Source organism: Primulina huaijiensis, chromosome 15 (genome assembly GCF_012295235.1).
Source record: "Primulina huaijiensis isolate GDHJ02 chromosome 15, ASM1229523v2, whole genome shotgun sequence".
NCBI classification, from domain to species: domain Eukaryota; kingdom Viridiplantae; phylum Streptophyta; class Magnoliopsida; order Lamiales; family Gesneriaceae; genus Primulina; species Primulina huaijiensis.
The window spans coordinates 24330894-24355224 of NC_133320.1; the positions used below are offsets into that span (position 1 = coordinate 24330894).

Sequence of the window (24331 nt, forward strand, 5' to 3'; positions counted from 1 at the left end):
AAAAATATTTCAATTCTTACAACATAAATATCAATAGAAAAAGACTTCTTTTGGGTTCTAATGTTGACTATGTAATATGACTTGAATTTATTTGAAAAATTTTCTTAAAAAAAAAAAAATTTAAGAGTCTGAAAATATTGAGGTGTAAATGAATACAGTTAATTTATAAGGTATCGAATTGTAGTTTTGAAGGAATTGCTAATTAATTATTAATTATTAATTAAACTGAAAAAAGCACACATTTGATTTAACAGAGAAGCTTTCCCTTGAATCCTCTCTTCCCGAAGGATTCAACCAAAAATGGCGATTTCGAGATCATCGTTGAGCTTACTTTTGGCGATTTTAAGCTTAATCTCGTTGGGAGAATCGAGAAGTGATACAAACAACGTGTACTCTCCTTGTGCCGACGCGTCGGTTCAGAGATCCGACGGATTTACTTTTGGAATAGCGTTTGCGGACAGATCCGCTTTCTTTGTCAACGCCTCCGTTCAGCTTTCTCCGTGCGATCACCGCCTCTCACTGTCTAACTCACAGCTCGCCGCCTTCCGTCCCAAAGTCGACGAGATCTCCCTCCTCACTATCAATACCTCCAACTTCATGCCGGTACTATTGCTGTTTCTGAAATAGAACATTCATACTTTATTGTTTTATTGATCGGCAGGAGGATGTAATATGTGTAGACTCCTGAGCTTGTTCTGTTTGTGAATTTGGAGATTGTGTGGTTTCGGCTTTAATGTCGTGCCTATGATTTTTTAAATTTTTGGTTTATTTGATTTTGATAAAGGTTTGATTCTTGTTTTTGTGGAGGATTATGGCGTCTGATTGTCCTTTTTTTTTAAAACTTGAAACTGTCTTTTACCGATTCTGCCTGGGAGATGTAAACAATAATATCAACAAGGTTCAGGGAAAATGTTGAAACTGAATGCCTAGAAATATGTCTTAGTGTGTGCTTGAGTGACAGTCGAATACTTTGGTCTTATTAGTTACGGCCAATGGGTCAGAAAAATTTGGTCCTCTGGCAGTGAATGGATTTGAATCGTATAGAGCTTATATCAGAATTTTAGCTTTCATCTGGGAACTTATCAAATACCAACCTTTCATCTCTATCTCACAGATTTCTTTTGTTNTTTTTTTTTTTTTTTTTTTTTTTTTGGAGTAATTTGCCAAGAAAGGTGACGGGTCAGAAGAGGTATTTGTGGTGATATTAGCTTAGAACTTTAGGTATTTAGTGACATATAAGTTTACAGCTGTGCAAAGGAGTTTATGCGTGATTGTATCTTGCCTGTAAGCGTGGGCTGCTAGTGGTAAATTATGTCATAAAACTGAGTAGAGTGCACGGATTGAGTGTGTCCATTATGTCTTATTTCTTATATGTGTATGTTATGAGGCACTGATGGTGATCATGCTATTTTAAAACTACTTATTTACAGGTATTCATATATTATCAATATTTAACCATTGTTGCTTGGATGTCCTTTTTGCGTTGAGTTTGCTGTACAATATTATGTGTTATATAATGGTAATCAAGAGAGCGGGCACAGACATAACAATTTCACACTCATGTGTTTTTGGTATACAACAAGGAACGTACATACACAGTAACTCTTTCTGTCTTGAGTGTACGAAATTAGAGAGGCTGTTTATGATAAGGTTTTAAAAAATTAACCAGGAAGAAGGCTTTTGAAGTTGTTTGAGTATTTCCTTTTTTTCGTTTAGCCTCATTCCTACTTGAAATGTGCATCTGTTTTTCCGCAAGATGGTTAACCACGAAACTGGTATATCTGGTCAAATGATGGTGATTCATAGACAAAGAAAAAGGAAATTCAAGAGTTTGGTTTATTCAACATTTTAATGGTGGATGAATAGTTGATGTCGCTATAGGAATCCAATTATTTCTTTATTAGCCTCTCCATCGAGTATTTTCTATATTTGTTAATCTGTGGAGTGTATCTGGTTTCTGAATCTTGTGATACTGATACTGTTACCCTCGTTATCTTTCATCTGCGGTAATTACTTACAAGTTTTGATTTATCCTAGGATTCTGTCGGAGGCTATATGGTGGCATTTGCGGGTCGAAAATATGCTGCAAGGTCAATCCCTGCTTTTGTCGCGAATAACACCTACATCGTGACCAGTTTTACTCTGGTAAGAAGCTAATCAATACCAAGTGAATTTTACAAAGAATTAATATATATTCTTGTTACCTCGTCGACTTTATGATGATTCAGGTTCTTGAATTCAAAAAAGGGAGACTGGAAAACTTGTTCTGGAAAAGAGACGGTTGTGCTTCATGTAAGGGTCAATCCAGCTTCGTCTGCCTAAACAATCAAGACTGTGCCATAAAATATGGCGATTGTAAAAACCGAGGGGGGCCTGTAGACTGTAGCATTGCCATACAACTAGCATTCTCCGGCACGGACAAGCACCAAACCGTTTTCAACTCGTGGTATGAGGTTAGCAACCTTCGACAATATTCCCTCGTTAACCTTTATTCCAGTCTCAGGGACTCCCTCACCAGCCAATACAACAGATTCATCTAGAAGTTTGTGTGGTATTAGATTTATCAGTGTTGTAATTTTTCGCTTATGCTTGTCATCTTGAGATCCAAACCACTGTTTTGTATTTCTTTGATGTCGACTGGTTTTGTAAATTTGCTCATTTTCACTTAACAGACACTGATTATCCATCTCGTTGTTTGGAAAGTTGTATTGATGTCCCATTCAAATGACTTGTTTATAATCGCTTAATATACTTATGGGTAAATCGAATATATCTTTTTTCTTGTTAGAGGTGGATACGTACAAATACAATTGGGTTGATATATAAATCTCACTAGATTTCGAGGATAAAATTCATCTCTAATCGACATCAGGAAACATGGGTCTCATATTATTAATGTTTTATTTTATTTATAAATATAAAACGGATAAAATTTTATTTCTGAAGAGAGAAGTTAATTTGGGTGGCCATTTTTCAATTAAAAATTCTCAGTCAAAGGAGTGCTGCCCATTGGTAAATGTCCATATCATTACCCCTTGTTCTCCACTACCATTCAAACACCTCTCTAAAATAACCAACCGTACAGAATATACGTAACTACTTTCTCTCTCCCTACAAACAGAAACCAAAGATTTTCACGAAACACGAAGCAAATCCGATCAACAGCTTCAACGAGCTAGAGAATAATCTAGGGTTTCGAATTCCGTATCCAGCTCCACCTGACCTCCGGAATATACTATTCCCCTCGTTCGTTTCAACTTCAATTTCCAGGAAGATTGTTGTCTATTTCAGATCAGGATTCCCGGGAAAATTCCCGCACGATTTTTGCAGCAACTGTTTCCGTTTCTGAGCTGCAAGATAAAGAGAAGATGCATGCACACGTGCATGTGACATGTATTGGTATTGGTATTGGAATTGTGTGCGATCATACGTTTTCATGGGAAAAAATCCTGTGGTTTTCGAAGTTATGCCATTTCATGATCTTTTGTTTTTATGTTTGTAGGGATTAACATTTTGATCTGAAACTTTTGATTGCAAATTGAGGTTGTCAGGAAGAAGGGGGAATTTTCATACATAACGGGAATGAAACTTATGGGTATATGCAGAGGAAGGTGTTAGAGCTTTATATCAAGCCGTGAGGAAGATTTCTGTAGTTTTATGTGAAATTTTTTTTCATTGTTGAATTTGAATCACCGGGTTTGAGGTTTGCTGGATGTTTTTTGGCATATGGAGTCTAAGAGCTCGCCCCCCTCAGCCAGCCTGGTCAAATGTTGTGACTGCGATTGTAGCTGTTCGGTGATGAACAGGTCTCTTTCAGGGACCTATCTCCGTTCTGTGAAGCGCAAGTATGATGATTTCGAGGAAGAAACTGAGTTCAAGATCCCAGGGTTTGTTATACCGCAAAATGCACGTGTGGAGATAGGAAATGAATGTGCGGCACTGCGTGAAACAGTCAGCAGTCAGCAGGTTACCATTCAGGACCTAATTTCAGAGTTGGAGGAGGAGAGGAATGCTTCATCTTCAGCTGCCAATGAGGCCATGTCTATGATTCTGAGGTTGCAGCGGGAAAAGGCAGAGATTCAGATGGAGGCTAGACAATTTAAAAGGTATGCGGAGGAGAAAATGGCCCATGATCAGCAGGAGACATTGGCACTGGAGGAATTGTTGTATAAGAGGGAGCAAACCATCCAGTCACTAACGTGTGAGGTGCAGGCTTATAGACACAGGATGATGAGTTATGGTCTCACAGAAGCTGAGGCTGATGGAGAGAAGGGTATGAGCAGAAATAATAGCATGATTGAAAACCTAGAAGGGCAACTTGAGATTCCTCCTTATGAGATTTATCCTCCTCTGAAGTGCTATTCGCAGGCTTATGTGGATGGCAATGATGAAGCTGGTGACATTGAGAAATATGCCTTTGGAGAAACTCCACGTTCTCGAGATCAATTAAAGGACTTGGAGTATCGAATCAATCAATTGGAGAAAAGTCCTAGGACCATTCAACCTGATGGGGACTATAGTAGCACAAAAAATGTGTTTGAAAAGGTAATAGTTGGTCAATCTCCTAGGCGACCTAGGCATCTCAGAAAATTCTCAACTGACAGCTCAAATTCACTTTTTGTGATGAGTAAAGAAACATACCCTGATTTTACCACCGACTCTCCAAATTATGTTGGTAGTTTCAAAAAGACGGAATTTTCTCGCATCGATAATTTAAAGAAAGTGGGTAATGCTTCAGAAATTGGTGATGACATGAGTGACAGGGTTTACACAATTGATTCTGTTCATCAGGAGGCTTCATTGAATGGCGTCATGGGCCTAAAGACTTCAGTTGCACTTGGTGATGACTTTATGATGACTCCAAGGGAGTCACCCAGCTATTCTCGCATTAGAGATATAGAGATTCAGAAGCTGTATGCGAGGCTTCATGCTCTTGAGGCTGATAGAGAATCAATGAGGCAGGCCATTATTTCCATGGGCACCGATAAAGCACAGATGGTATTGTTGAAAGAGATAGCTCAGAACTTGTGTAAAGAAATGCTGCCAGGAAAAAGCATGCCAGCCAGGAAACCATCAGTGGTTGACAGTTTCTCCTTCATATCAATATTTAAGGTGAGCATGATGAATTGAATACTATTTATTTTTTCTTTGATCAAATCGAGTTTAAATCATAATGATTTTCCTCAAGCATGTTTGTTTTATTGACTTTGTCCCTGAATTTATTCCTGTTTGATTTGCAGCTGTCTTTAATTGTGTGATGTGATTGTAATGCCCTTTCACCAATCACCATAATTCAAAACCTTTCAAGCCAGCACGTTGATCATATTTCTAATGTTCAGGGCTAGAACATTCCCAATGGACTGTTAATGAAATATGAATATGTACGAAGAAATTGGTACTTACTAGTGTGCATCAATTATTTCTAGAAATCACAGGTAGCATGTTCATATCGTTTAGGACTGTTACCGTCAGTATGGTCCCATTAATAAAATATGGTAATGTGGGTCATATTTGTTACTTACTAGTGCAGTAGCGCTGGTCTACCTTGAGTTCGTGATAATTGATTTCAGAGTCAATGATACAGTTGTTGGTGAAGTCAATAGTCCACGAATCTAAGTTTCTTCCAAGTAACATTATGTTTTCCACTTCAGAGTGTGAAAATTCCAACTTGTTGTGTGGCCACTGATTATAATATTAAATTCTAAGCTACATAAGCGTATTCCTAGAGGATCCGTTATTTGGTGTAGGATTCTGTGTGCATTTGTGGTTGAAATCACCATCGTGAGAAGGCTGCTATTTGTTCGTATTCTCCATTCTTCAAGTCTGCTCCATGAGTTTTTCTCTTTCTGGATCGACTATATTTCTCTTATCTTTTGAGTTATTTAATGTCTTAACTCTCGCTATGTGATTCCAACAGATGTGTTTTCACCATGGAGTCTGTTGAGATGTTTACTGTGCATATTGCATCTGTTTTGGCTATTAAACTATAGAAGTTACCTGTTCGGTCTCATGGCTATGTTAAATGATTTTTCTGAAGCAATTTCAATTCTTTGAATCTTCAATTGCTTTTTCTTGGGATTGTGCACGAGAAAAGAAAATTGTTGTGTTGTATAAATTTCAGCATGATTATTGCTGCATGCAAGTATCACTCGAAGAATATTTTTGTATCTCAGACAGCTGACTATTATTTCTCCTGTTTCTTGTTCAGTGGGTAACATCTTTTGTTTTCTGGAGAAGAAAAACACATAAATGCAGGTGAGTACATGCATAGAAACTTTCAAACAACTGAATTCTAATTTGTATGCTCTTGTTAGTTGATACTTGATTGCTATAAGCATATACTTACCAAAGCATTGTGTGTCTACTTGATTACATCTTTCCCATTGCCATATTAAATTTGACATTTTTGGTTGAATATTTTGATATATCAAATTCATGTTGTCAAAAATAATATTTAACTAGCGGGGCTAGGAAACAAAAAGGATGAAAAAGACAGCTCGCACAATGCAATTGCCGTGGAACGAATGTATAATGTGTTGTGCGCACAAATAGGGTATCCCTGTTTTTCTGTGTGCATTGAATTGTTTTTCTGCTTGATTAAGCTTCTTAGAGACTGAATATTAACAGCATTCTTGAGAAATTGTAGCACTTGCTAAATATTATATTGTTGGTTCAGGCACATGTTTGGATTATCAGCCAATAATGCAGGCTTGCTTGTGCTTTTAGAGCGAGGACCTCGTGGGAGGCAGTGGAAACCTGTATCACGTATACGCTTGTGAAATGGAAACTTCATCGACAATATCAGCACAAGACTGATTCAAATACCTCGATTTTTTTCTGTGATTACTATTTTTTCTGGCTTCTTCGTTGTCACGTAATTTGATTCGATTAATTTGTTCATATTGTTCATCCACTTCTATCCTTGTATGAATTGATTAGCTCATTTGGCTTTGTTGTTTTCAGCTAGTTTCGAGTTCCTTTGTGAATCACTTCAATGTCTATGTGCTACAAATATGTATTTTCATTCTTTCTTTCTTTGTTTTTTTTTTACTTATATAACTGCATCGAGTTGAATGTAAAGTAAATTTTTTTTTTTTACATATATACACTGATAAAGGAAACTGATGAATTGTCGTTTTTATTAATTCATAATATATTGGATCACAATAGAAAGTTGTATCAACTAATAATTACAAAAACTCATATGATATTATTGTTTATTATTCTCAAGTTATAACTTAAAATTTTGTTAGTTTGATATTGTATCAACTGACCATTTTTAAAAAATAAAATAAAATATGGATCACAACAGAAAGTTGTATCAACTAATAAGAATATAACAAAACACATTTGCTGAAAGAAATATTAGTTGATAGTTAATAAAAAAACTCCCAGATTATAATATATAAAAACTCCCATGAAACCATCCTCGTTGTTACACAATATAGACGACCGTATCGACTCACTAGGTATACAAATTTTTTTTTTCAGTTAACGGTGTTGCAGCCTCACATTCATAGTTTTATTCAATAATATATGCAGTTCCTCATTGAATATCAAATCACTATTCATCAGAAATAATGAATGTCAATATTCTTTAATAAATCTTAGATTATTTATCGTCTTCTTTAGAAATATTGACAAATTTATATCTTACATGGAATTTCTTTAATAAATCATAATGAATTTCTATATTTTTAAATCCTCAAAACTTTTTCAACCAAAAAGAAATTAAATTAATATTTTCAAGAATATTAACAAATCTTACATGTTTTGAACAAATATTTCTTTATAAGTATTTATACAAGTTGACATTAGATTTATTTATTTCGATAATATTTATAGATTTTGAATATCATAGCAGGTCTCAATAATGAATCTTTTTTAGAGTTTCAATATCTTATATCACATCTTTCATATTATGCTCTTTATATTATCATTGTATTAAATATTATATAAGATCGTAATCATGAATTTGTTTCAATATAAAATCATATTGTATTACTTTAGAGTCATCGATATTATTAACACAAAAATTTTTGTGTGATCGTCTCACGAGTTAATTTTGTGAGACAGATCTTCAACACGACCCAACTCATGAAAAAATATTATTTTTTATAGTAAAAATATTACTTTTCATCAGATTGACCTATTCACATATATAAATCCATAAAACCGTCTTACGAGAAACTAACTCGTTATTAAATCATGATACTTCATGGACATCAATGTATAAATAATTATAATTGTACTACTTCTAGAGTATCAACAAATCTCTCATGAGTATTGACAACAAGTTATATTTTTTCAGGAACATCAATATAATGAGATTTATATTCATTATCAATTTGTTACAACATCATACTGATATCGTATTATAAATCAAACATAATAGAGATCAATTGAAAGAATTCATATGAGTAAATACTCATGCTCAATTTTCAATGAAATCAATTACTAATTAAGCGGAAAAATTACTAACTACGGTACAAAAAGTTTGGTGTAATGTGTGTAAATAAATTTTCAATAAAAAAATATTTTAACCCCAAAAAAAATATTTCCTAAACTAAAAAATTGACATATTTTGTATCCACTAACCAAACTTCGATTAAAAACATACATCAACGGAAGCATAAAATTAGGGGTTTAGGTGAGATCGGTAAAGCCCGGTCTCACCTACCAGCTTAAGCCGACTCACTCCTCGGATTCGATACTCTCCTCAACGCGCGTTGTAATAAAAAAAAATTAGGGGTTTAGGTTTTATAATTTAGGACTGAAAACATTTGCTTTAGCAGTCAATTTAACGGCAATTAGTAAATCCCTAATGAACCGGAGAAGTCATAAAAAAAGCGGGCATTAAACCGAGAAGGCTTTTTGAAGAACAGTAGCGGTCGTCACGGGGTTTCCCTGAGGAAATTCCTTGCCAAAACTTCCTCCGGCGGCGCGAATCTCACTCCGTTCGCCATTGCCAATGTTAGAAAATGCTTAGCCAGAGGAATCTGTTGCTCAAGAAGAAATCGAAGAAAAGAAAACAATCCCGCGAATCTTCTTCTTCCAAGCAACATATCAGCACCCAAAAACAGAAACTTGCTTCCAAAAATCGATATTCGGTGTCACCAACAGTAACCCAGATAGAATCCGAAGATGAAGAACATGAAAAGGTAGAAGGAGGAGAGGAGGGTAAATTTGACTTGAAAAACTCAGCACCATCGCACTCACATGGTGTCCAACCATTGGGTAATCTTTACTTCAGTTCTTCATCCGTTAATTCGAGAAACACCGGTCTTGGAAATCTTCGAACCCTCACCGATGAGCTTATTCTTGAAGTCCTTGGACTTTTGAGCGGGACTCAATTAGGGGTTTTATCAACTGTGAGCAAATCTTTCTATATTTTCTGCAACCATGAGCCCCTATGGAGGAGTCTTGTGTTGGAAAGTTGTAAAGGTGGGTTCGTGTATAAGGGTTCTTGGAGAAACACCTGGCTTGGCGAATTCAAGTGTTCGTATAACATGGTCAGTTCTGGAATTAAGGTTAGAGATTTTTATTCTGATTACTTGTTTCAAAGTTGGCTCTGTGCTAATCTTGAGATGAAGTCTGAGTGGCTTGAAAGGGATAATATAGTAAGGAGGAGGGAAATTTCTGTTGAGGAATTTGTGTTGACCTTTGAGGAGCCGAATAAGCCGGTGTTATTGGAGGGTTGCTTGGATAACTGGCCTGCATTGAAGAAATGGGATAGAGAATATTTGCTCAAAGTGTGTGATGATGTAAAATTCTCAGCTGGGCCGGTGGAGATGAAGCTCGATGACTACTTCAGGTACTCAGATCAGGTGAGGGAAGAAAGGCCATTGTACCTTTTTGATCCAAAGTTTGCTGAAAAAGTTCCTCAATTGGGTATGGATTATGATACTCCAGCTTACTTTAATGAGGACTTGTTCAGTGTTTTGGGTGATGTGAGACCAGATTATAGATGGATTATTATTGGACCAGCGGGATCTGGATCATCATTCCACATCGACCCTAATTCGACGTCTGCTTGGAATGCAGTGATCAAAGGTTCCAAAAAATGGGTATTGTTCCCACCTGATGTGGTGCCACCAGGGGTTCATCCAAGCCCAGACGGTGCAGAGGTGGCATGCCCTGTTTCTATAATTGAGTGGTTTATGAACTTCTACGCTGATACCAAAAGCTGGAGAAAGAAACCCATCGAGTGTGTCTGCAAGGCAGGAGAAGTAGTCTTTGTGCCAAATGGGTGGTGGCATTTGGTCATTAACCTTGAAGATTCTATTGCAATAACTCAAAATTTTGTTAGCAGGTTTGTCGCTTTTATTTCTGTTCTTTTATAATTACGTCCTGATATTCATTTTCCTAACGTGGATCCTTCTCATGATTAACAATCGGTCTCCTAGTATTTTTGGGAAACTAAATTAATAGTAGGTTTTAAATTTTAATCACTAGTAACGTGCGCAGATATGGCCGAGTAATAGCAAATTACCAACTTTCTTGGCTTCTTCTAACATATAGAATAAAGAGTGAAGTCCATTCTCTGATTCAAGGTTCCGAGTTTTATATATCAGGTGGAAATGGATAATTAGCATGTGTTTGTGTGTCAGCAGTATATAGAGATTTTAGAACCTTGTAGAAGTCAATGAAAAGCTCACTCTCCATGTTTGTCTGTGGACAGTAACACTTAATATTCCTTGAACAAGTGGATAGAAATTTAATGTTACCTTTTTTTCTTTAGCTGGAACTGTATTCAGGTTCTCGGTGCTATTGATGGCTAATGATAGTCGAGAGGTGCCTGAGGATGATAATCTAGCGGTGATATAATGATATGGGAAAACTTGAAAATTTATGTTGGTTTTCTTATAATTTACATGTACGATGCATGGTTTTGCAGAAGAATTGGAGGTCTGTGATATTTTTTATCCTCTTGCAGGAGGAATATATTGAATGTTTTGGATTTTCTAACGAGGCCTAATGCATGTACTCTAGTGTCCGGAACAAGAGATAGAGTGAATTTGCACGAAAAGTTTAAGAAAGCTATCGAGTCATGGCTGCCTGGAACCTTGAATCAATGGAGAATGAAAGCAGAAGAGAAAAACAATCAGGAGAAAAAACTCTCTTTCTGGGAGTCGGCAACCGATTCCAAGGCAGGTGCCTTCAAGTTTTCCTTTTAAAAACTCATCTAAGGCAGCCTCCAAGACAAGGTTAAGGGTGATATTTCTTAATTTGATTTTAGTTTCATATTTTTTGCAACCGTAGAAGAATTGAGGAACAATTTTGATTTTTAAGTTTTGTTTCCCATTACCAAATAATAGTTTTTACAAAAAAGTCGACATTATTGATATAAGCAAACTGATCTCTTTCCTTCTGTTCACTGCATGGTTTTTTTATTTGATCAAGAGTATATTGTGTTGATACTTCTCTGTATTTCTGCTCGATGCCGTGAAGTTTCCGTTAGTTTTAACGTTCTACCATAGATAAATTTTGCAGAAACTCCACTATTCTCAGCAGCTAGAATGTTTTTATTAGAGTGTTGATTTCATAGGAACTTTTGCATGAACTAAATATGCCACTTTTCATGATCATTTCACACTACATATCAAGATATAACAACTTAAAATTGGGTTGAGACTTCAACATATATGGGCAAAATTACCCCAAAAACTAATCGAAACAAATTGGGTTCAAGTAAATAGTTTTGAATATATGATATGTTATTCAAAAAGTCATTAAAACTAATTTAAAAAAATCCTTTAAAAATTCTTCGACTTTTAAACACAAAATATTTAAATAAAATTATTAGTGATAATTTTTGGTAAAATAACAAACGGTTCTCCTCAAAAACAAAAACCCAAGAATAATAAAAAAACTAACAGAAATGAACAAAAGGAGAAGATGGAAACAATTTTTGATAAGTACGTGAGACTAAATTAACATTCACCCATTCAATTCGACATGCTAACATAAGGATAAATAAGATAATTTGGGTTGCGTTTATGTTAGCATAAAGATAGTACGCTGAATCTAATACTCTAAAATTGATTTGGACTTGTGAGATCTATAAAAATATATAGACCCCGACAAAATCAAATTAAAATTAGATTTTTTAATTTATTGTCAGTGTATCTATCTTTATGCTAGTATCTCGTTAAACGATAATTTGATAATTACCTTTATAAACACCAATTTCCGCGTACACTTGTCCGATTAATCTTAGTTTCGAAAATATTATTAAGTAATGTTTCTTTCATACGTAAACGTGATTATCAAATATATTGTTTTCCAATAGAATTATGATTTGATCGAAAAATTGATTTTTAACTACAAATTTAGTATATAATAATTTCCTTGTTTGTATTATTTTTTGGAGTAGGTCTCTTGTGAGACCGTCTCACGAATCTTTATCTGTGAGATGAATCAATTCTAATGATATTCATAATGAAAAGTAATACTCTTAGTATAAAAAGTAATATTTTTAATGGATGACCCAAATAAGAGATCCGTATCACAAAATATGACTCGTGAGATCCTCTTAGTTTTTATCTATTTTTTGTATGATGGAATGAGAAATATGGAAGCTTGCCACCCACCATACATGCATTTATTTACGTGGAATAATAATATTTCCTGTCCAACTTCATCTTCACTTTTCGAGAATCCAAAACCAATCAAACGAATCGATCCATTGATGTTTCCGGCCGAGTTGACTCAACAACTCACTTTTCACATTCCTCAATTTTCTCACTTCTTCCTCCATTCATTTTTCTGTTGATTTTTTGTTTTGTTTTGTTTTGATCCATGATTCCTGACGCTTATAATAAAATATACGCGTTCATTTGCGTCCCCAGATTCTTATTATCATTAATGATTTGAATTTTGTTGTTCGTAATTCATTATCGTGCAGGCTTTAAAGTTGCATTCGTTTACGGTACTGCAAATTATTGGGTTTCTTGTTCAAGATTAATATCGTGTTGTATTGCTTCAGAAATATTTTGCTTTTCTGGCTTCAATTTAGGTTCCATTCATAAAAAAGATTGAGATTTTCGGGGTAGTTTCTCTGTTACATAGTCAAGATCGTCTTTCGGGGTTGAATTGTTTGAGGGCTTTTAGATTAAGGTTGTCTTGATCTGATATTGATGGTTGAAACCTATGTGGCTACAATGCTGTGAACGAGATCAACGAGGGCATGTTTGGATTCAAGAGGGTTAGGTATTATTTGAGGCTATCCAGCATTTGATGGGGAACACATGTGTAGGTCCAAACTTGGGCAAAAATGGCTTCTTACAATCCGTGACAGCTGCGGTGTGGAAAACTCGGCAGCCGGAGACCCTTCCGCCTCCCAATCAAGAACAGGAAGCCAGCAGTACTAAAAACAAGAATGGCGATCAAAACAATGTCAGCTCAGTTAGTCCAGATATCAAAATCTCTGATTCCGGTCAGGATTGTGTACAAAGCGTCCCGCCAACACCAATTAAAATTGCGGCTGAGGAAGCCAACTTCGTGGATCCCCAAAATCTGGTGAAGCCAGAGGTGAAGGGAGGTGATCATAGTAGTACAAATACTGACAATGCCACTAACAATCCCAAAGATGAGACAAAACATAATAAGCCTAGTCATATCAAGAGAGTTTCGAGTGTAGGACTGCAAGTTGAATCAGTTTTACAACGAAAAACAGAAAATCTAAAAGAGATATATAGTTTAGGGAAGAAGTTAGGACAAGGGCAATTTGGAACAACATATTTATGCGTGGAGAAGGGAACCAACAAAGAGTTTGCCTGCAAATCTATTCCAAAGAGGAAGTTAACTACAGAGGAGGATGTGGAGGATGTTAGGAGAGAGATTCAAATAATGCATCACTTGGCTGGACATCCTAATGTAATATCTATTGTAGGAGCTTATGAGGATGCCATGGCTGTTCATGTTGTAATGGAGCTTTGTGCGGGAGGAGAACTATTTGACAGGATCATACAAAGGGGCCATTATACAGAAAGAAAGGCCGCAGAGCTTGCTAGGATAATAGTTGGTGTTGTAGAAGCGTGTCATTCCTTGGGGGTTATGCATAGAGACCTGAAACCTGAGAATTTTCTTTTCGTTAATGAGCAAGAGGAGTCACCACTTAAGACCATTGACTTTGGGCTTTCAATGTTCTTCAAACCTGGTACTCATGCATGGGACTTTGATCTAGTTTTGTTTTGTGTATTTAGATATATGTCTTAGAGTTTCAGGTAATTCTGGAATTGTCCTCACAGAAATGGCCATTATTGTGATTTTGTGAATTAAATGAGGATGGAATGTTGTATAATCTTATCATTAACCTTTGTTATTGATTTTACATGATCTTGGATGATTTAGCGCAGAAATGCATGAATTTTCAAGATTAGCTAGACTCGCTCTCTCTGTAGGCCTATTTTTTGTATTCTAGTCTTGTTTTCGCAGTCTTGATTAGGTTTGAAAATTATAATTTTTCAGGTGAAACATTTTCTGATGTGGTTGGAAGCCCATACTATGTAGCCCCTGAGGTTTTAAGGAAGCACTATGGCCCAGAATGTGATGTCTGGAGCGCAGGAGTTATTATTTACATTTTGTTGTGTGGAGTTCCACCTTTTTGGGATGGTAAGAAATTTTTCTCCATATTTCTTGTTTTCTCTCTTCATACATATCTTATTATGCTTGAATCTAGCAGTTATCTGATTCCTTGCTTGAAATCTTGTGTTTTGAATCAGAATCGGAACAAGGAATATTCGAGCAGGTTCTTAAAGGGGAACTTGACTTTGTATCGGAACCTTGGCCTAGTATATCTGAAAGTGCAAAAGATCTAGTCAGAAAAATGCTTGTGCGAGATCCCAAGAAGCGGCTCACAGCCCATCAAGTTCTTTGTGAGTATACTGCATGTACATTTATGAATAGCCTTATAATATAACACCGCCTAGTTACCACTGCTGTCCTCTTGAGAAAATGCAGTGTCGTAGAAGGCCTGAAGATTAATTAAGAGTTGACCTAGATATGCATAAGAAATTGTTGATGGTGTTGACAAGGCTCATCATTCTGAAGGAAATGCATGCAATAGAATAGAAACTTGCATGAGTTTCAATCGAGCATTTATTTAAAAGAATTTATTGTACTAACTACTTCCTCATACATCTGCATATTTGGAGGAAGATTTGATAGAGCATGTGAACTGTAGTCTTTTGACTGCTTAAGGATGAATGGATTCAAATTGTGAACGAATTTTATAAACACAATACATTTGTGCAGGCCATCCATGGTTACAAGTTAATAGTGAAACTCCAGATAAGCCTCTTGATTCAGCTGTTCTCTCTCGTCTGAAGCAATTTTCTGCCATGAATAAACTCAAGAAGATAGCCATCAGGGTATTTTATTACAGTTTTTTTGTTGTTTTACAGCCCACCTGTGGCCAAAAAAAAAAAAATGAACGCGTTGAATTTACCAGACTTCATTCACTGAAAATCTGCAAGTGTTTTTCGTCCTAAAAGAGAGCAAAAAATATGGTAGATGCATTTTTCTACTTTTTACAAATCGATTATCTCATCAATAGGTTATAGCTGAAAGTCTCTCAGAGGAGGAGATTGCTGGGCTAAAGGAAATGTTTAAAATGATAGATGTGGATAACAGTGGACAGATCACTCTCGAAGAACTGAAAAACGGTTTGGAAAGAGTTGGTGCCGATCTGAAAGAGACTGAAATAGTTAGACTGATGCAAGCTGTAAGTACAGATTATTTATCTTTGAGAAATTTCATTCTTTAATCGTTAATCCTAAACAATGAATCTATGAAGTATGACTAATCACCAGATGACTTCCTTAATAAGGGATCTGACATCAAGAAAATTTCTTCCAGTCAACATCCTAACACCTTTTATTTCCTTGATAATTCAGGCTGATATTGACAATAGTGGAACCATAGACTATGGAGAATTTGTGGCAGCAATGCTGAATTTAAACAAAGTTCAGAGAGAAGATCACTTGTTTGCGGCTTTTTCATATTTTGACAAAGATGGTAGTGGTTATATCACACGGGATGAGCTCCAACTGGCTTGTGAGCAATTTGGCCTAGGAGATGTTCACCTAGAAGAAATAATACGCGAAGTTGATCAGGATAATGTATATTATTTTCTCTAATATGAACTTTCAAATTTGGAAGAAAAGATTGTCTTACCAGTTTCACACATTTTTCAGGATGGTCGGATTGACTACAGTGAATTCGTGGCCATGATGCAAGACACTGGTTTTGGGAAGAAGGGACTCAAAACAGTTTAAAGATGGGGCTAAAGGGCACTTGTAAGTCAAATAATCCTTGAAACATTCATGTTCGTTACTTGTGTAAATTTTGCTTTTGATATGAAAAAGGAAAATTTGATGCATTTTGTTGTAAAGATCAAGTTGGAATTTAGATCAGGAACATGAGCATTGCCCTGTCCTTTTAGTTCGAACTTTTTTTTTGTTCTTTCCATAGGTGGTTTTTTTGTAATGAAATTGTTGATCTGCAATTCCATTTAATTTTCTTAATTTATAAGATCTGAGCCATGTAACTGATTATGACAATCACTGACTCCTTTCTGGTTGTTAGACATTATAATATACTATTACGTCTAACCTCTAGTAGGAAGTGGGAATTAAAAAACTTATAAGATAATGTATTTTTTGGATCAAAACATTCATTGGTAGGGAAAATAATTAAAATCCTCTCTTTTTCCTGGAGATGAGTTGTACCTGTTATGTGCTTGTTGTGTTTACCCCCATTCAACGCGTTTTCAGTTGCTCTTCACAGCTTTTAAAGCTGATCTAGATACGGTAAGATTGACTGATATTATTCAATCCTGTGCTTCGTTTACTCTCATTTCAGATTTTATCGAAATTTGTTATTGGCCATAAATCGGTAAATATAACTTGACATTTTGACTTTCTCCAAATCTAATAGCGATTAAGAAATGATAAAGAGAGTTTATATTGTAATCATAGACAAGATGGACAGGTAATATAAACAGCCATCATCAACACGCCACACCCGATGCCCACCTGTTGAACCTCTCATGCGAGTATCCTTAACCAACCAAGTAATCGAAGAAGCTGTAAAAATGTGAAGAATGTGGTTTCCTTCTGGAATCAAGAATGGTTGGAATGCTAAAAAATATACTTCCATAAGGATCTTCTAAAATTTTCCAATCAGCCTACAAATCAGGTATCAGGAAGCGAGATACAATAACAAAGAAGTAACTCCCCATTCAGAGCTCTGAAATCAACATTTTACCTCAAGTGCAAAATGGTGAAAATCAGTATTTGGTGGCAAAACATCAGCTTTAACTCCCATGTGTATAGACAAAAACGATGGGGCTTTAATATATAATCTTTGAAAACTTGCTTCTTCTTCAGGCAAATCTTCCATTTTTAAGAGCTTGCGTACTAAAATAAATTCACAGTAACATGATTCTGTGTAAAATAGTCGAACAAAAAAGCAAGCACATCAAGAAATGGTCGAACCGAGTTCATGGGAACAAACCAAATTTATCCCATCTAGTGGCATTCGAGATTATGGTCCTTGCAAGGAATCGCCTCCCATCTGAAAGATTCACCCCCACCTGCAAGAAAGGGGAACGAGATATCTTCACACTAACAGATCTTAAAACGCAAAACACACTAACAAGTGACTCGGGAGCTGTTACACTCACAGCTTTTCCATTTTCGACCATAATATTTGTTACATTTGCTTTGTCTAGTATCTCACTCCCCTGATTAACCAAGCCTTTTGCTAACGACTTGGCGATTCTCCAACTGCATAGTTGGTTTCCACTGGACTGAAAGTAACTTATTTTGTAAGATGATTTGGGTTCAGATTTAAATGGTATAATAGATATAACACCAGGGATTGTCTCACGTGGTTCATCATCTCCCACACCATATTCTTGAAGGGCGCCACTGCATTTCGTTTCATGCACTGTACATAGACAATGTGTCCTGAGGCAAATTTCAATCTTTGTTCGACAGCTTGCTTAATGAACTTCTTTCGATCTTTACAAAGCTTAACAGCCTCTTCGTCATCCAGCTTCGATAGCGAACATCCCATTTTTCTGCAGCTTATTATTTCTTGCTTGAGACTCCATTTAACTTCTTCAGATTTGAATCAAAATTGTCTTCGCCAGACACATAAAGAATTCTACTATCTATTCAGGAGGAAATAAGGCATGTCTATGCCTAACAGTGAAATCCATGAAGGCTCAATATGATATAAAAACGCAATTCAACAACACCATAATATTTCAGGCACACGTTATCTCAAAAATCTTCAACTTTAACAGATAAACTGCACCTGCAACAAGAAACATCATATTAAGATTTAGCATGTTATGTGATTTTCATTGGTCAGAATATGGAAACTATTAGTCTAAAGTAATAATTCCATGACTTATTATGCATGAGAATGGAGCATAAAATACTATTATATTAATGGGATGGCTTCCTCTGCAGGTAGGTCTTTCTCATGCTTTGTGAGGGGATGATAGTCATTTTTAAGCAAGTATGTCGAACCCACATATGTATATATATATTTATTTAAAACAAAATCTATTTAGGTTTTGATGTGAGTAGCCCCCATACTTACACACAAGAAAAATAGCAGAAGAAAAGAATACGTCGAAGGAAGAAATTCGGATATTTCATCTTCCTGTTCATGAATATTTGAGTACCAAGATTAGCGGTTTAGATCACAGTTTCTATCTTTTATTTGCATGTATTAATCGATGAGAGTGTCAAACTTGTATTTGAGTTTATTGTTGAGTTCCACCTAAGGGTGTACGTGAACCAAATCGAGCCGTACATGAAGAATTCTAAAGTTCGAATGAGATACATTTGATCTCGAATTTGGTCTGAAAAAGTATTTGATCAATTCATTGCAAGAAAAAGGCTTAAAACAGATTAGAAAAAATATTTCTTGAAGCACCATTTAACTATGAAAACTTAAGACATAAGATATAGGAGCCAAACTCTCGGACAAAACCCGTTTGTAGTGTTTTATAAGTGTAAAAATCTAAAGCGCCTGTAAAATATTATCCACAGCTCTTGAATGAGGAGAGCTGCTCTTACTCTATGTAGTGTTTAATTGTATAAAAAATAAACATGAAAATTCATGTGATTTCTAATAGGAACACATGATAACTGCTATATATTATTTTCAAATACACAAAAACTCTTGTGATGGTCTCATGAGTCAATTTTATGAGACGACTCTTCTATTTGAGTCACACATGAAAAAATATTATTTTTTAGGCAAAAACTTGGGTGAGACGGTCTCACGGGTCGTATTTTGTGAGACGGATCTCTTAATTTGGGTCATCCATGAAAAATTATTACTTTTTATGCTAAGAATATTAATTTTGATTGTGACTATCGGTAGGGTTGACCCGTCTCACAGATAAAGATTCGTGAGACCGTCTCACAAGAGACCTACTTTATTTTTTATTGTAAATATAGTCAAAGTTGATATGTCTCATAAATAAAAATCCACAATTTACTAATATTGTATAGAATCTTGTAATAATTTTAATAAAATATTAATATCTGTTGGGAAAAAGTAAAAATTTACGGTAAAAAAGTAAAAATCTCAAACTCTCAAAATTATCACACTACACACTTTATAATATTTTTCTCTCAACTCAATTGTGATTTTCTTCACAAATGAGAGATCTATTTATAGAAAATTTTTACAAATAATCCAAAAATAAAATACATCATTACCTACATCATCACACACTAATTTTCAATATTCAACACCTAATTTTACCTAATTTTCAACATTCAACATTCACATTTTCAACACAAATATTTAACACATTTTTAAATAATTTTTCAACACTCCCCCTTGTGATGATGATCATAATGATTGTATACATTACGTGTTTTTATACTGCCTCGTTAAAAACCTTACTAGGAAAAACCCATTGGGATAAAAACCATAGTAAGGGAAAAAGAGTGCAGTCACGTAAACTCCCCCTCATGTTGACACGAACAATTCTTCACAAATTTCGTAGATTGCGCATCCCAATATTATATATGTGCTTTCTGAATATTGTCGTAGGAAGTGCCTTTGTGAAGAGATCTGATGAGTTTTCACTTGATTGAATGTGACGAACATCAATACATTTATTCTTCTCAAGCTCCTTGGTGAATGCGAAGAACTTAGGAGGAATATGTTTAGTTCTGTCGCTTTTTATGTATCCTTCTTTCATTTGAGCAACACATGCAGCATTATCTTCATATAGTATCACAGGCTTCTCGTCGAATGATAATCCGCATGAGATTTGGATATGTTGAGTCATTGATTTTAACCACACACATTCACGGCTTGCTTCATGTAGTGCAATAATCTCGGCATGATTTGATGAAGTTGTTACAAGTGTTTGTTTCTGTGAACGCCAAGAAATTGCAGTGCCTCCACGAGTAAATACATATCCAGTTTGAGAACGTGCTTTGTGTGGATCAGATAAGTATCCAGCATCGGCATAACCAATTATACTTGGATTAGCATCTTTTGAATACAAAAGTCCCAAGTCTGTCGTTCCTCGTAGATAACGGAATATATGTTTAATTCCGTTCCAATGTCTCTTTGTTGGATATGTGCTAAATCTTGCCAATAAATTTACGGCAAAAGATATATCAGGCCTTGTACAATTTGTAAGATACATAAGGGCACCGATAGCACTTAGATATGGTACTTCTGGACCAAGAATATCTTCATCATCTTCACATGGACGGAATGGATCCTTTTCTATGTTTAATGATCTAACAACCATTGGAGTACTTAAAGGATTTGATTTGTCCATATTAAAACGTTTAAGGATCTTTTCTGTATAATTTGTCTGGTGAACAAATATTCCACATTCTTTTTGTTCAATTTGTAAACCCAGACAATACTTGGTTTTTCCAAGATCCTTCATTTCAAATTCTTCTTTCAAGTATGACACAACTTCTTGAATTTCCTTATTTGTTCCAATGATGTTTAAATCATCAACATATACAGCAATAATTACGCATCCGGATGTTGTTTTCTTAATGAAAACACAAGGGCATATTGAATTATTTACATATCCCTTTTTCATCAAGTGATCACTTAGCCTATTATACCACATTCTGCCGGATTGCTTCAACCCATATAATGATCTTAGTAATTTCACAGAATAACATTCTCTGGGTTTTGAACTTTGTGCTTCAGGCATCTTAAATCCTTCAGGGATTTTCATATATATATTACTATCAAGTGATCCATATAAGTAGGCTGTAACAACATCCATAAGACGCATTTCTAAATTTTCAGATACTGCCAAGCTAATCAAATACCGAAACGTAATTGCATCCATCACAGGAGAATACGTTTCTTCATAATCAATTCCAGGCCTTTGAGAAAAACCTTGTGCAACAAGTCGAGCTTTATATCTTACTATTTCATTTTTCTCATTTCGCTTTCGAATAAAAACCCATTTGTATCCAACAGGTTTTACACCTTCAGGTGTAAGGACTATAGGTCCAAAAACATTACGTTTATTTAGCGAATCCAATTCAACCTGGATGGCATCTTTCCATTTTATCCAATCCTGCCGATTTTTACATTCACCAAAAGATTTTGGTTCATGATCTTCATTATCATTTATGATGTCGATTGCCACATTATAAGAAAATATATCATCAATTTCTTCTATATCTTTTCGGTTCCATATTTTTCCAGTATTAATATAATTGATAGAGATTTCATGATTCTCGTCAGTTTGTGGTTCTGACAAAACATTTTCATCATCATGTGTTTCTTCAGGAACATCATTCTCTATTTTGTGATCATTATGTGTTTCTTCAGGAACATCATTCTCTATTTTGTGATCATTGTGTTTCTCTATGAATTTTCTTTTTCGAGGATTTTTATCCTTGGAACCAACTGGCCTTCCACGCTTCAGGCGTTTAATGACATCATGACTATCTTCAATTTGTTTCTTCGGAATTTCAATTCGAGCAGGGGCATTTGCAGCATGTATATATGATTTAGTTACCCCTTTTGTGTCTGCAAATGCATCTGGTATTTGATTTGCTATTCTTTGCAAGTGCACAATTTGCTGTACATCTTTTTCACATTGTTTTGTTCTTGGATCCAGATGTAACAATGATGATACATACCATGTAATTTCTTTTTCGGTATGTTTCTGTTCTCCCCCTAACATTGGGAAGATTTCCTCATTAAAATGACAATCAGCAAAACGTGCTGTGAACACGTCGCCTGTCTGTGGTTCAAGATATCGAATGATCGATGGACTATCATAACCAATATAAATTCCAATCTTTCTTTGAGGTCCCATTTTCTTTCGTTGAGGTGGTGCAATAGGCACATACACCATACATCCAAAAATTCTCAGATGAGAAATGTCTGGTTCTTTACCAAATGCAAGCTGCAATGGGGAGTATTTATGATATGCACTTGGTCTGATGCGAATTAATGAAGCAGCATGTAAAATTGCATGTCCCCATATAGAAATAGGGAGCTTTGTTTTCATAATCATTGGTCTAGCAATCATTTGCAGACGTTTAATCAATGATTCAGCCAATCCATTTTGAGTATGTACATGAGCAACAGGATGCTCAACAATGATTCCCATAGACATACAATAATCATTGAAAGTCTGGGAAGTAAATTCACCAGCATTATCAAGTCTAATTTTCTTGATTGTATAATCGGGAAATTGATTCCTCAATTTTATTATTTGAGCAAGTAATCTTGCAAATGCAACATTTCGAGTTGACAATAAACATACATGTGACCATCTGCTGGAGGCATCAATCAATACCATAAAGTATCTGAATGGTCCACATGGTGGATGGATTGGTCCACAAATATCACCCTGAATACGTTCAAGAAACATTGGTGATTCAGTTTGGATTTTGGCTGGTGATGGTCTTATAATAAGTTTTCCAAGAGAACATGCTTTACATTGAAACTTATTATTCTGAAAGATCTTCTGGTCTTTCAATGGATGACCATGTGTATTTTCTATAATTCTTCGCATCATTGTTGAACCAGGATGTCCTAATCGATCATGCCAATTGGTTAATATTGAAGAATTATCAATTACCATGTTTGATTCAATGGGACGTATATGTGTATAATGCAATCCAGTAGGGAGCATTGGTAGTTTTTCAATCACATATTTCTTTCCTGATTTATATGTGGTAAGACACATATATTTCTCATTCCCTTCATTCATTGTTTGAGTATCATACCCATGGGAATATATATCATTAAAACTCAACAAATTTCTTTTCGATTGTGGTGAATATAAAGCATCATTGATCAAAAATTTTGTACCATTAGGTAACAAAAATTGTGCTTTACCACATCCTTTAATCAAGTCTACAGGACCTGATATTGTATTCACCGTTGTTTTTGTTGGTTTTAGTTCCAAGAAATATCTTTTATCTCGGAGGATAGTGTGCGTTGTACCACTATCGGGTATGCAAACTTCAGCTTTGCTCATAGCATTTTCCATATTTGAACTTCAAAAAATATGCAATGAAAAAAAATTAATGACAATACATATTTAAATATAACACATATCATAATTGTACAATAAAACATTATCATATAAATACATGAAAAATAAATTATTGTACATTTATATTCTACCACTATATTGTTCATTTTCAGAGAAATCATTGAGAAAATCTGCAGCATCAATATTGTTCATTTCTATCCCACCAACATATTGATCATTTCCAGAGAAATCATTCATAAAATCAGCAGCATCAAAATGAGTTGAATCACTCAAACGGTCACTTCGCTCAGTGAAGTTGGTCTCCTTTTCTTTCCCCTTTATCGATTCTTTATAAAGTTTGCAAAGATGCTCAGGGGCTCGACAAATACGAGACCAATGTCCTGGAGTACCGCATCTGAAACAAGAACTTTCAAATCTTTTCGAGTGATTTTCATTAACACTCATGTTTTCTTGATGCCTTTTCTGTGGATGGTTTGGGACGTTATTTTGAGATGAGTTATAGAAATAACTATCTCGATTATTTTCAAAACCACGGCCGCGTCCACGACCACGACCACTTCCTCGTCCACGTCCACGTCCACGACCTCGACCTCGACCTCGACCTCGACCAAAACTTTGTCTTTGAATTTGATTTTGGTTTCCAGGTTTAAATTCATTTTTACTTACAGCATTTACTTCTGGAAATGCTGTTGATCCAGTGGGTCGGGACTGATGATTTCTCATTAATAGCTCGTTGTTCTTTTCCGCCACAAGAAGACAGGCGATGAGTTCAGAATATCTCGCAAA

General features: G+C 35.4%; 4 protein-coding genes across 6 annotated transcripts; all 4 read left to right on the plus strand.

The window, feature by feature from the left end:
* Positions 1-235: 235 nt before the first annotated feature.
* LOC140958914 (uncharacterized) lies at positions 236-2728 on the plus strand. Its single transcript, XM_073416509.1, has 3 exons — positions 236-603; positions 2038-2145; positions 2229-2728. The coding sequence occupies exons 1-3, from the start codon at positions 301-303 to the stop codon at positions 2538-2540; spliced, it is 723 nt and encodes a 240-aa protein (XP_073272610.1). The 5' UTR covers positions 236-300; the 3' UTR covers positions 2541-2728.
* A 193-nt stretch (positions 2729-2921) lies between these two features.
* On the plus strand, positions 2922-7060 carry LOC140958913 (myosin-binding protein 7). 2 transcript variants are annotated; one of them, XM_073416507.1, is made up of 4 exons: positions 2922-3405; positions 3503-5112; positions 6209-6255; positions 6677-7060. In XM_073416507.1, exons 2-4 carry the CDS (start codon positions 3727-3729, stop codon positions 6777-6779), a joined length of 1536 nt encoding a protein of 511 aa, XP_073272608.1. In that variant the 5' UTR covers positions 2922-3405; positions 3503-3726; the 3' UTR covers positions 6780-7060. The 2 variants fall into 2 exon arrangements, with proteins under 2 accessions (XP_073272608.1, XP_073272609.1); XM_073416508.1 differs by having other exon boundaries at positions 2922-3399.
* Positions 7061-8871: 1811 nt separating this feature from the next.
* On the plus strand, positions 8872-11377 carry LOC140960100 (arginine-specific demethylase JMJ22). Its single transcript, XM_073418232.1, has 2 exons — positions 8872-10312; positions 10937-11377. Exons 1-2 carry the CDS (start codon positions 8982-8984, stop codon positions 11175-11177), a joined length of 1572 nt encoding a protein of 523 aa, XP_073274333.1. The 5' UTR covers positions 8872-8981; the 3' UTR covers positions 11178-11377.
* Positions 11378-12602: 1225 nt separating this feature from the next.
* Positions 12603-16565, plus strand: LOC140959952 (calcium-dependent protein kinase 20-like). 2 transcript variants are annotated; one of them, XM_073418026.1, is made up of 8 exons: positions 12603-12931; positions 13019-14161; positions 14473-14616; positions 14727-14879; positions 15259-15374; positions 15560-15727; positions 15900-16124; positions 16200-16565. In XM_073418026.1, exons 2-8 carry the CDS (start codon positions 13240-13242, stop codon positions 16278-16280), a joined length of 1809 nt encoding a protein of 602 aa, XP_073274127.1. In that variant the 5' UTR covers positions 12603-12931; positions 13019-13239; the 3' UTR covers positions 16281-16565. The 2 variants fall into 2 exon arrangements, with proteins under 2 accessions (XP_073274127.1, XP_073274126.1); XM_073418025.1 differs by having other exon boundaries at positions 12603-14161.
* The last annotated feature ends 7766 nt before the right edge of the window (positions 16566-24331 follow it).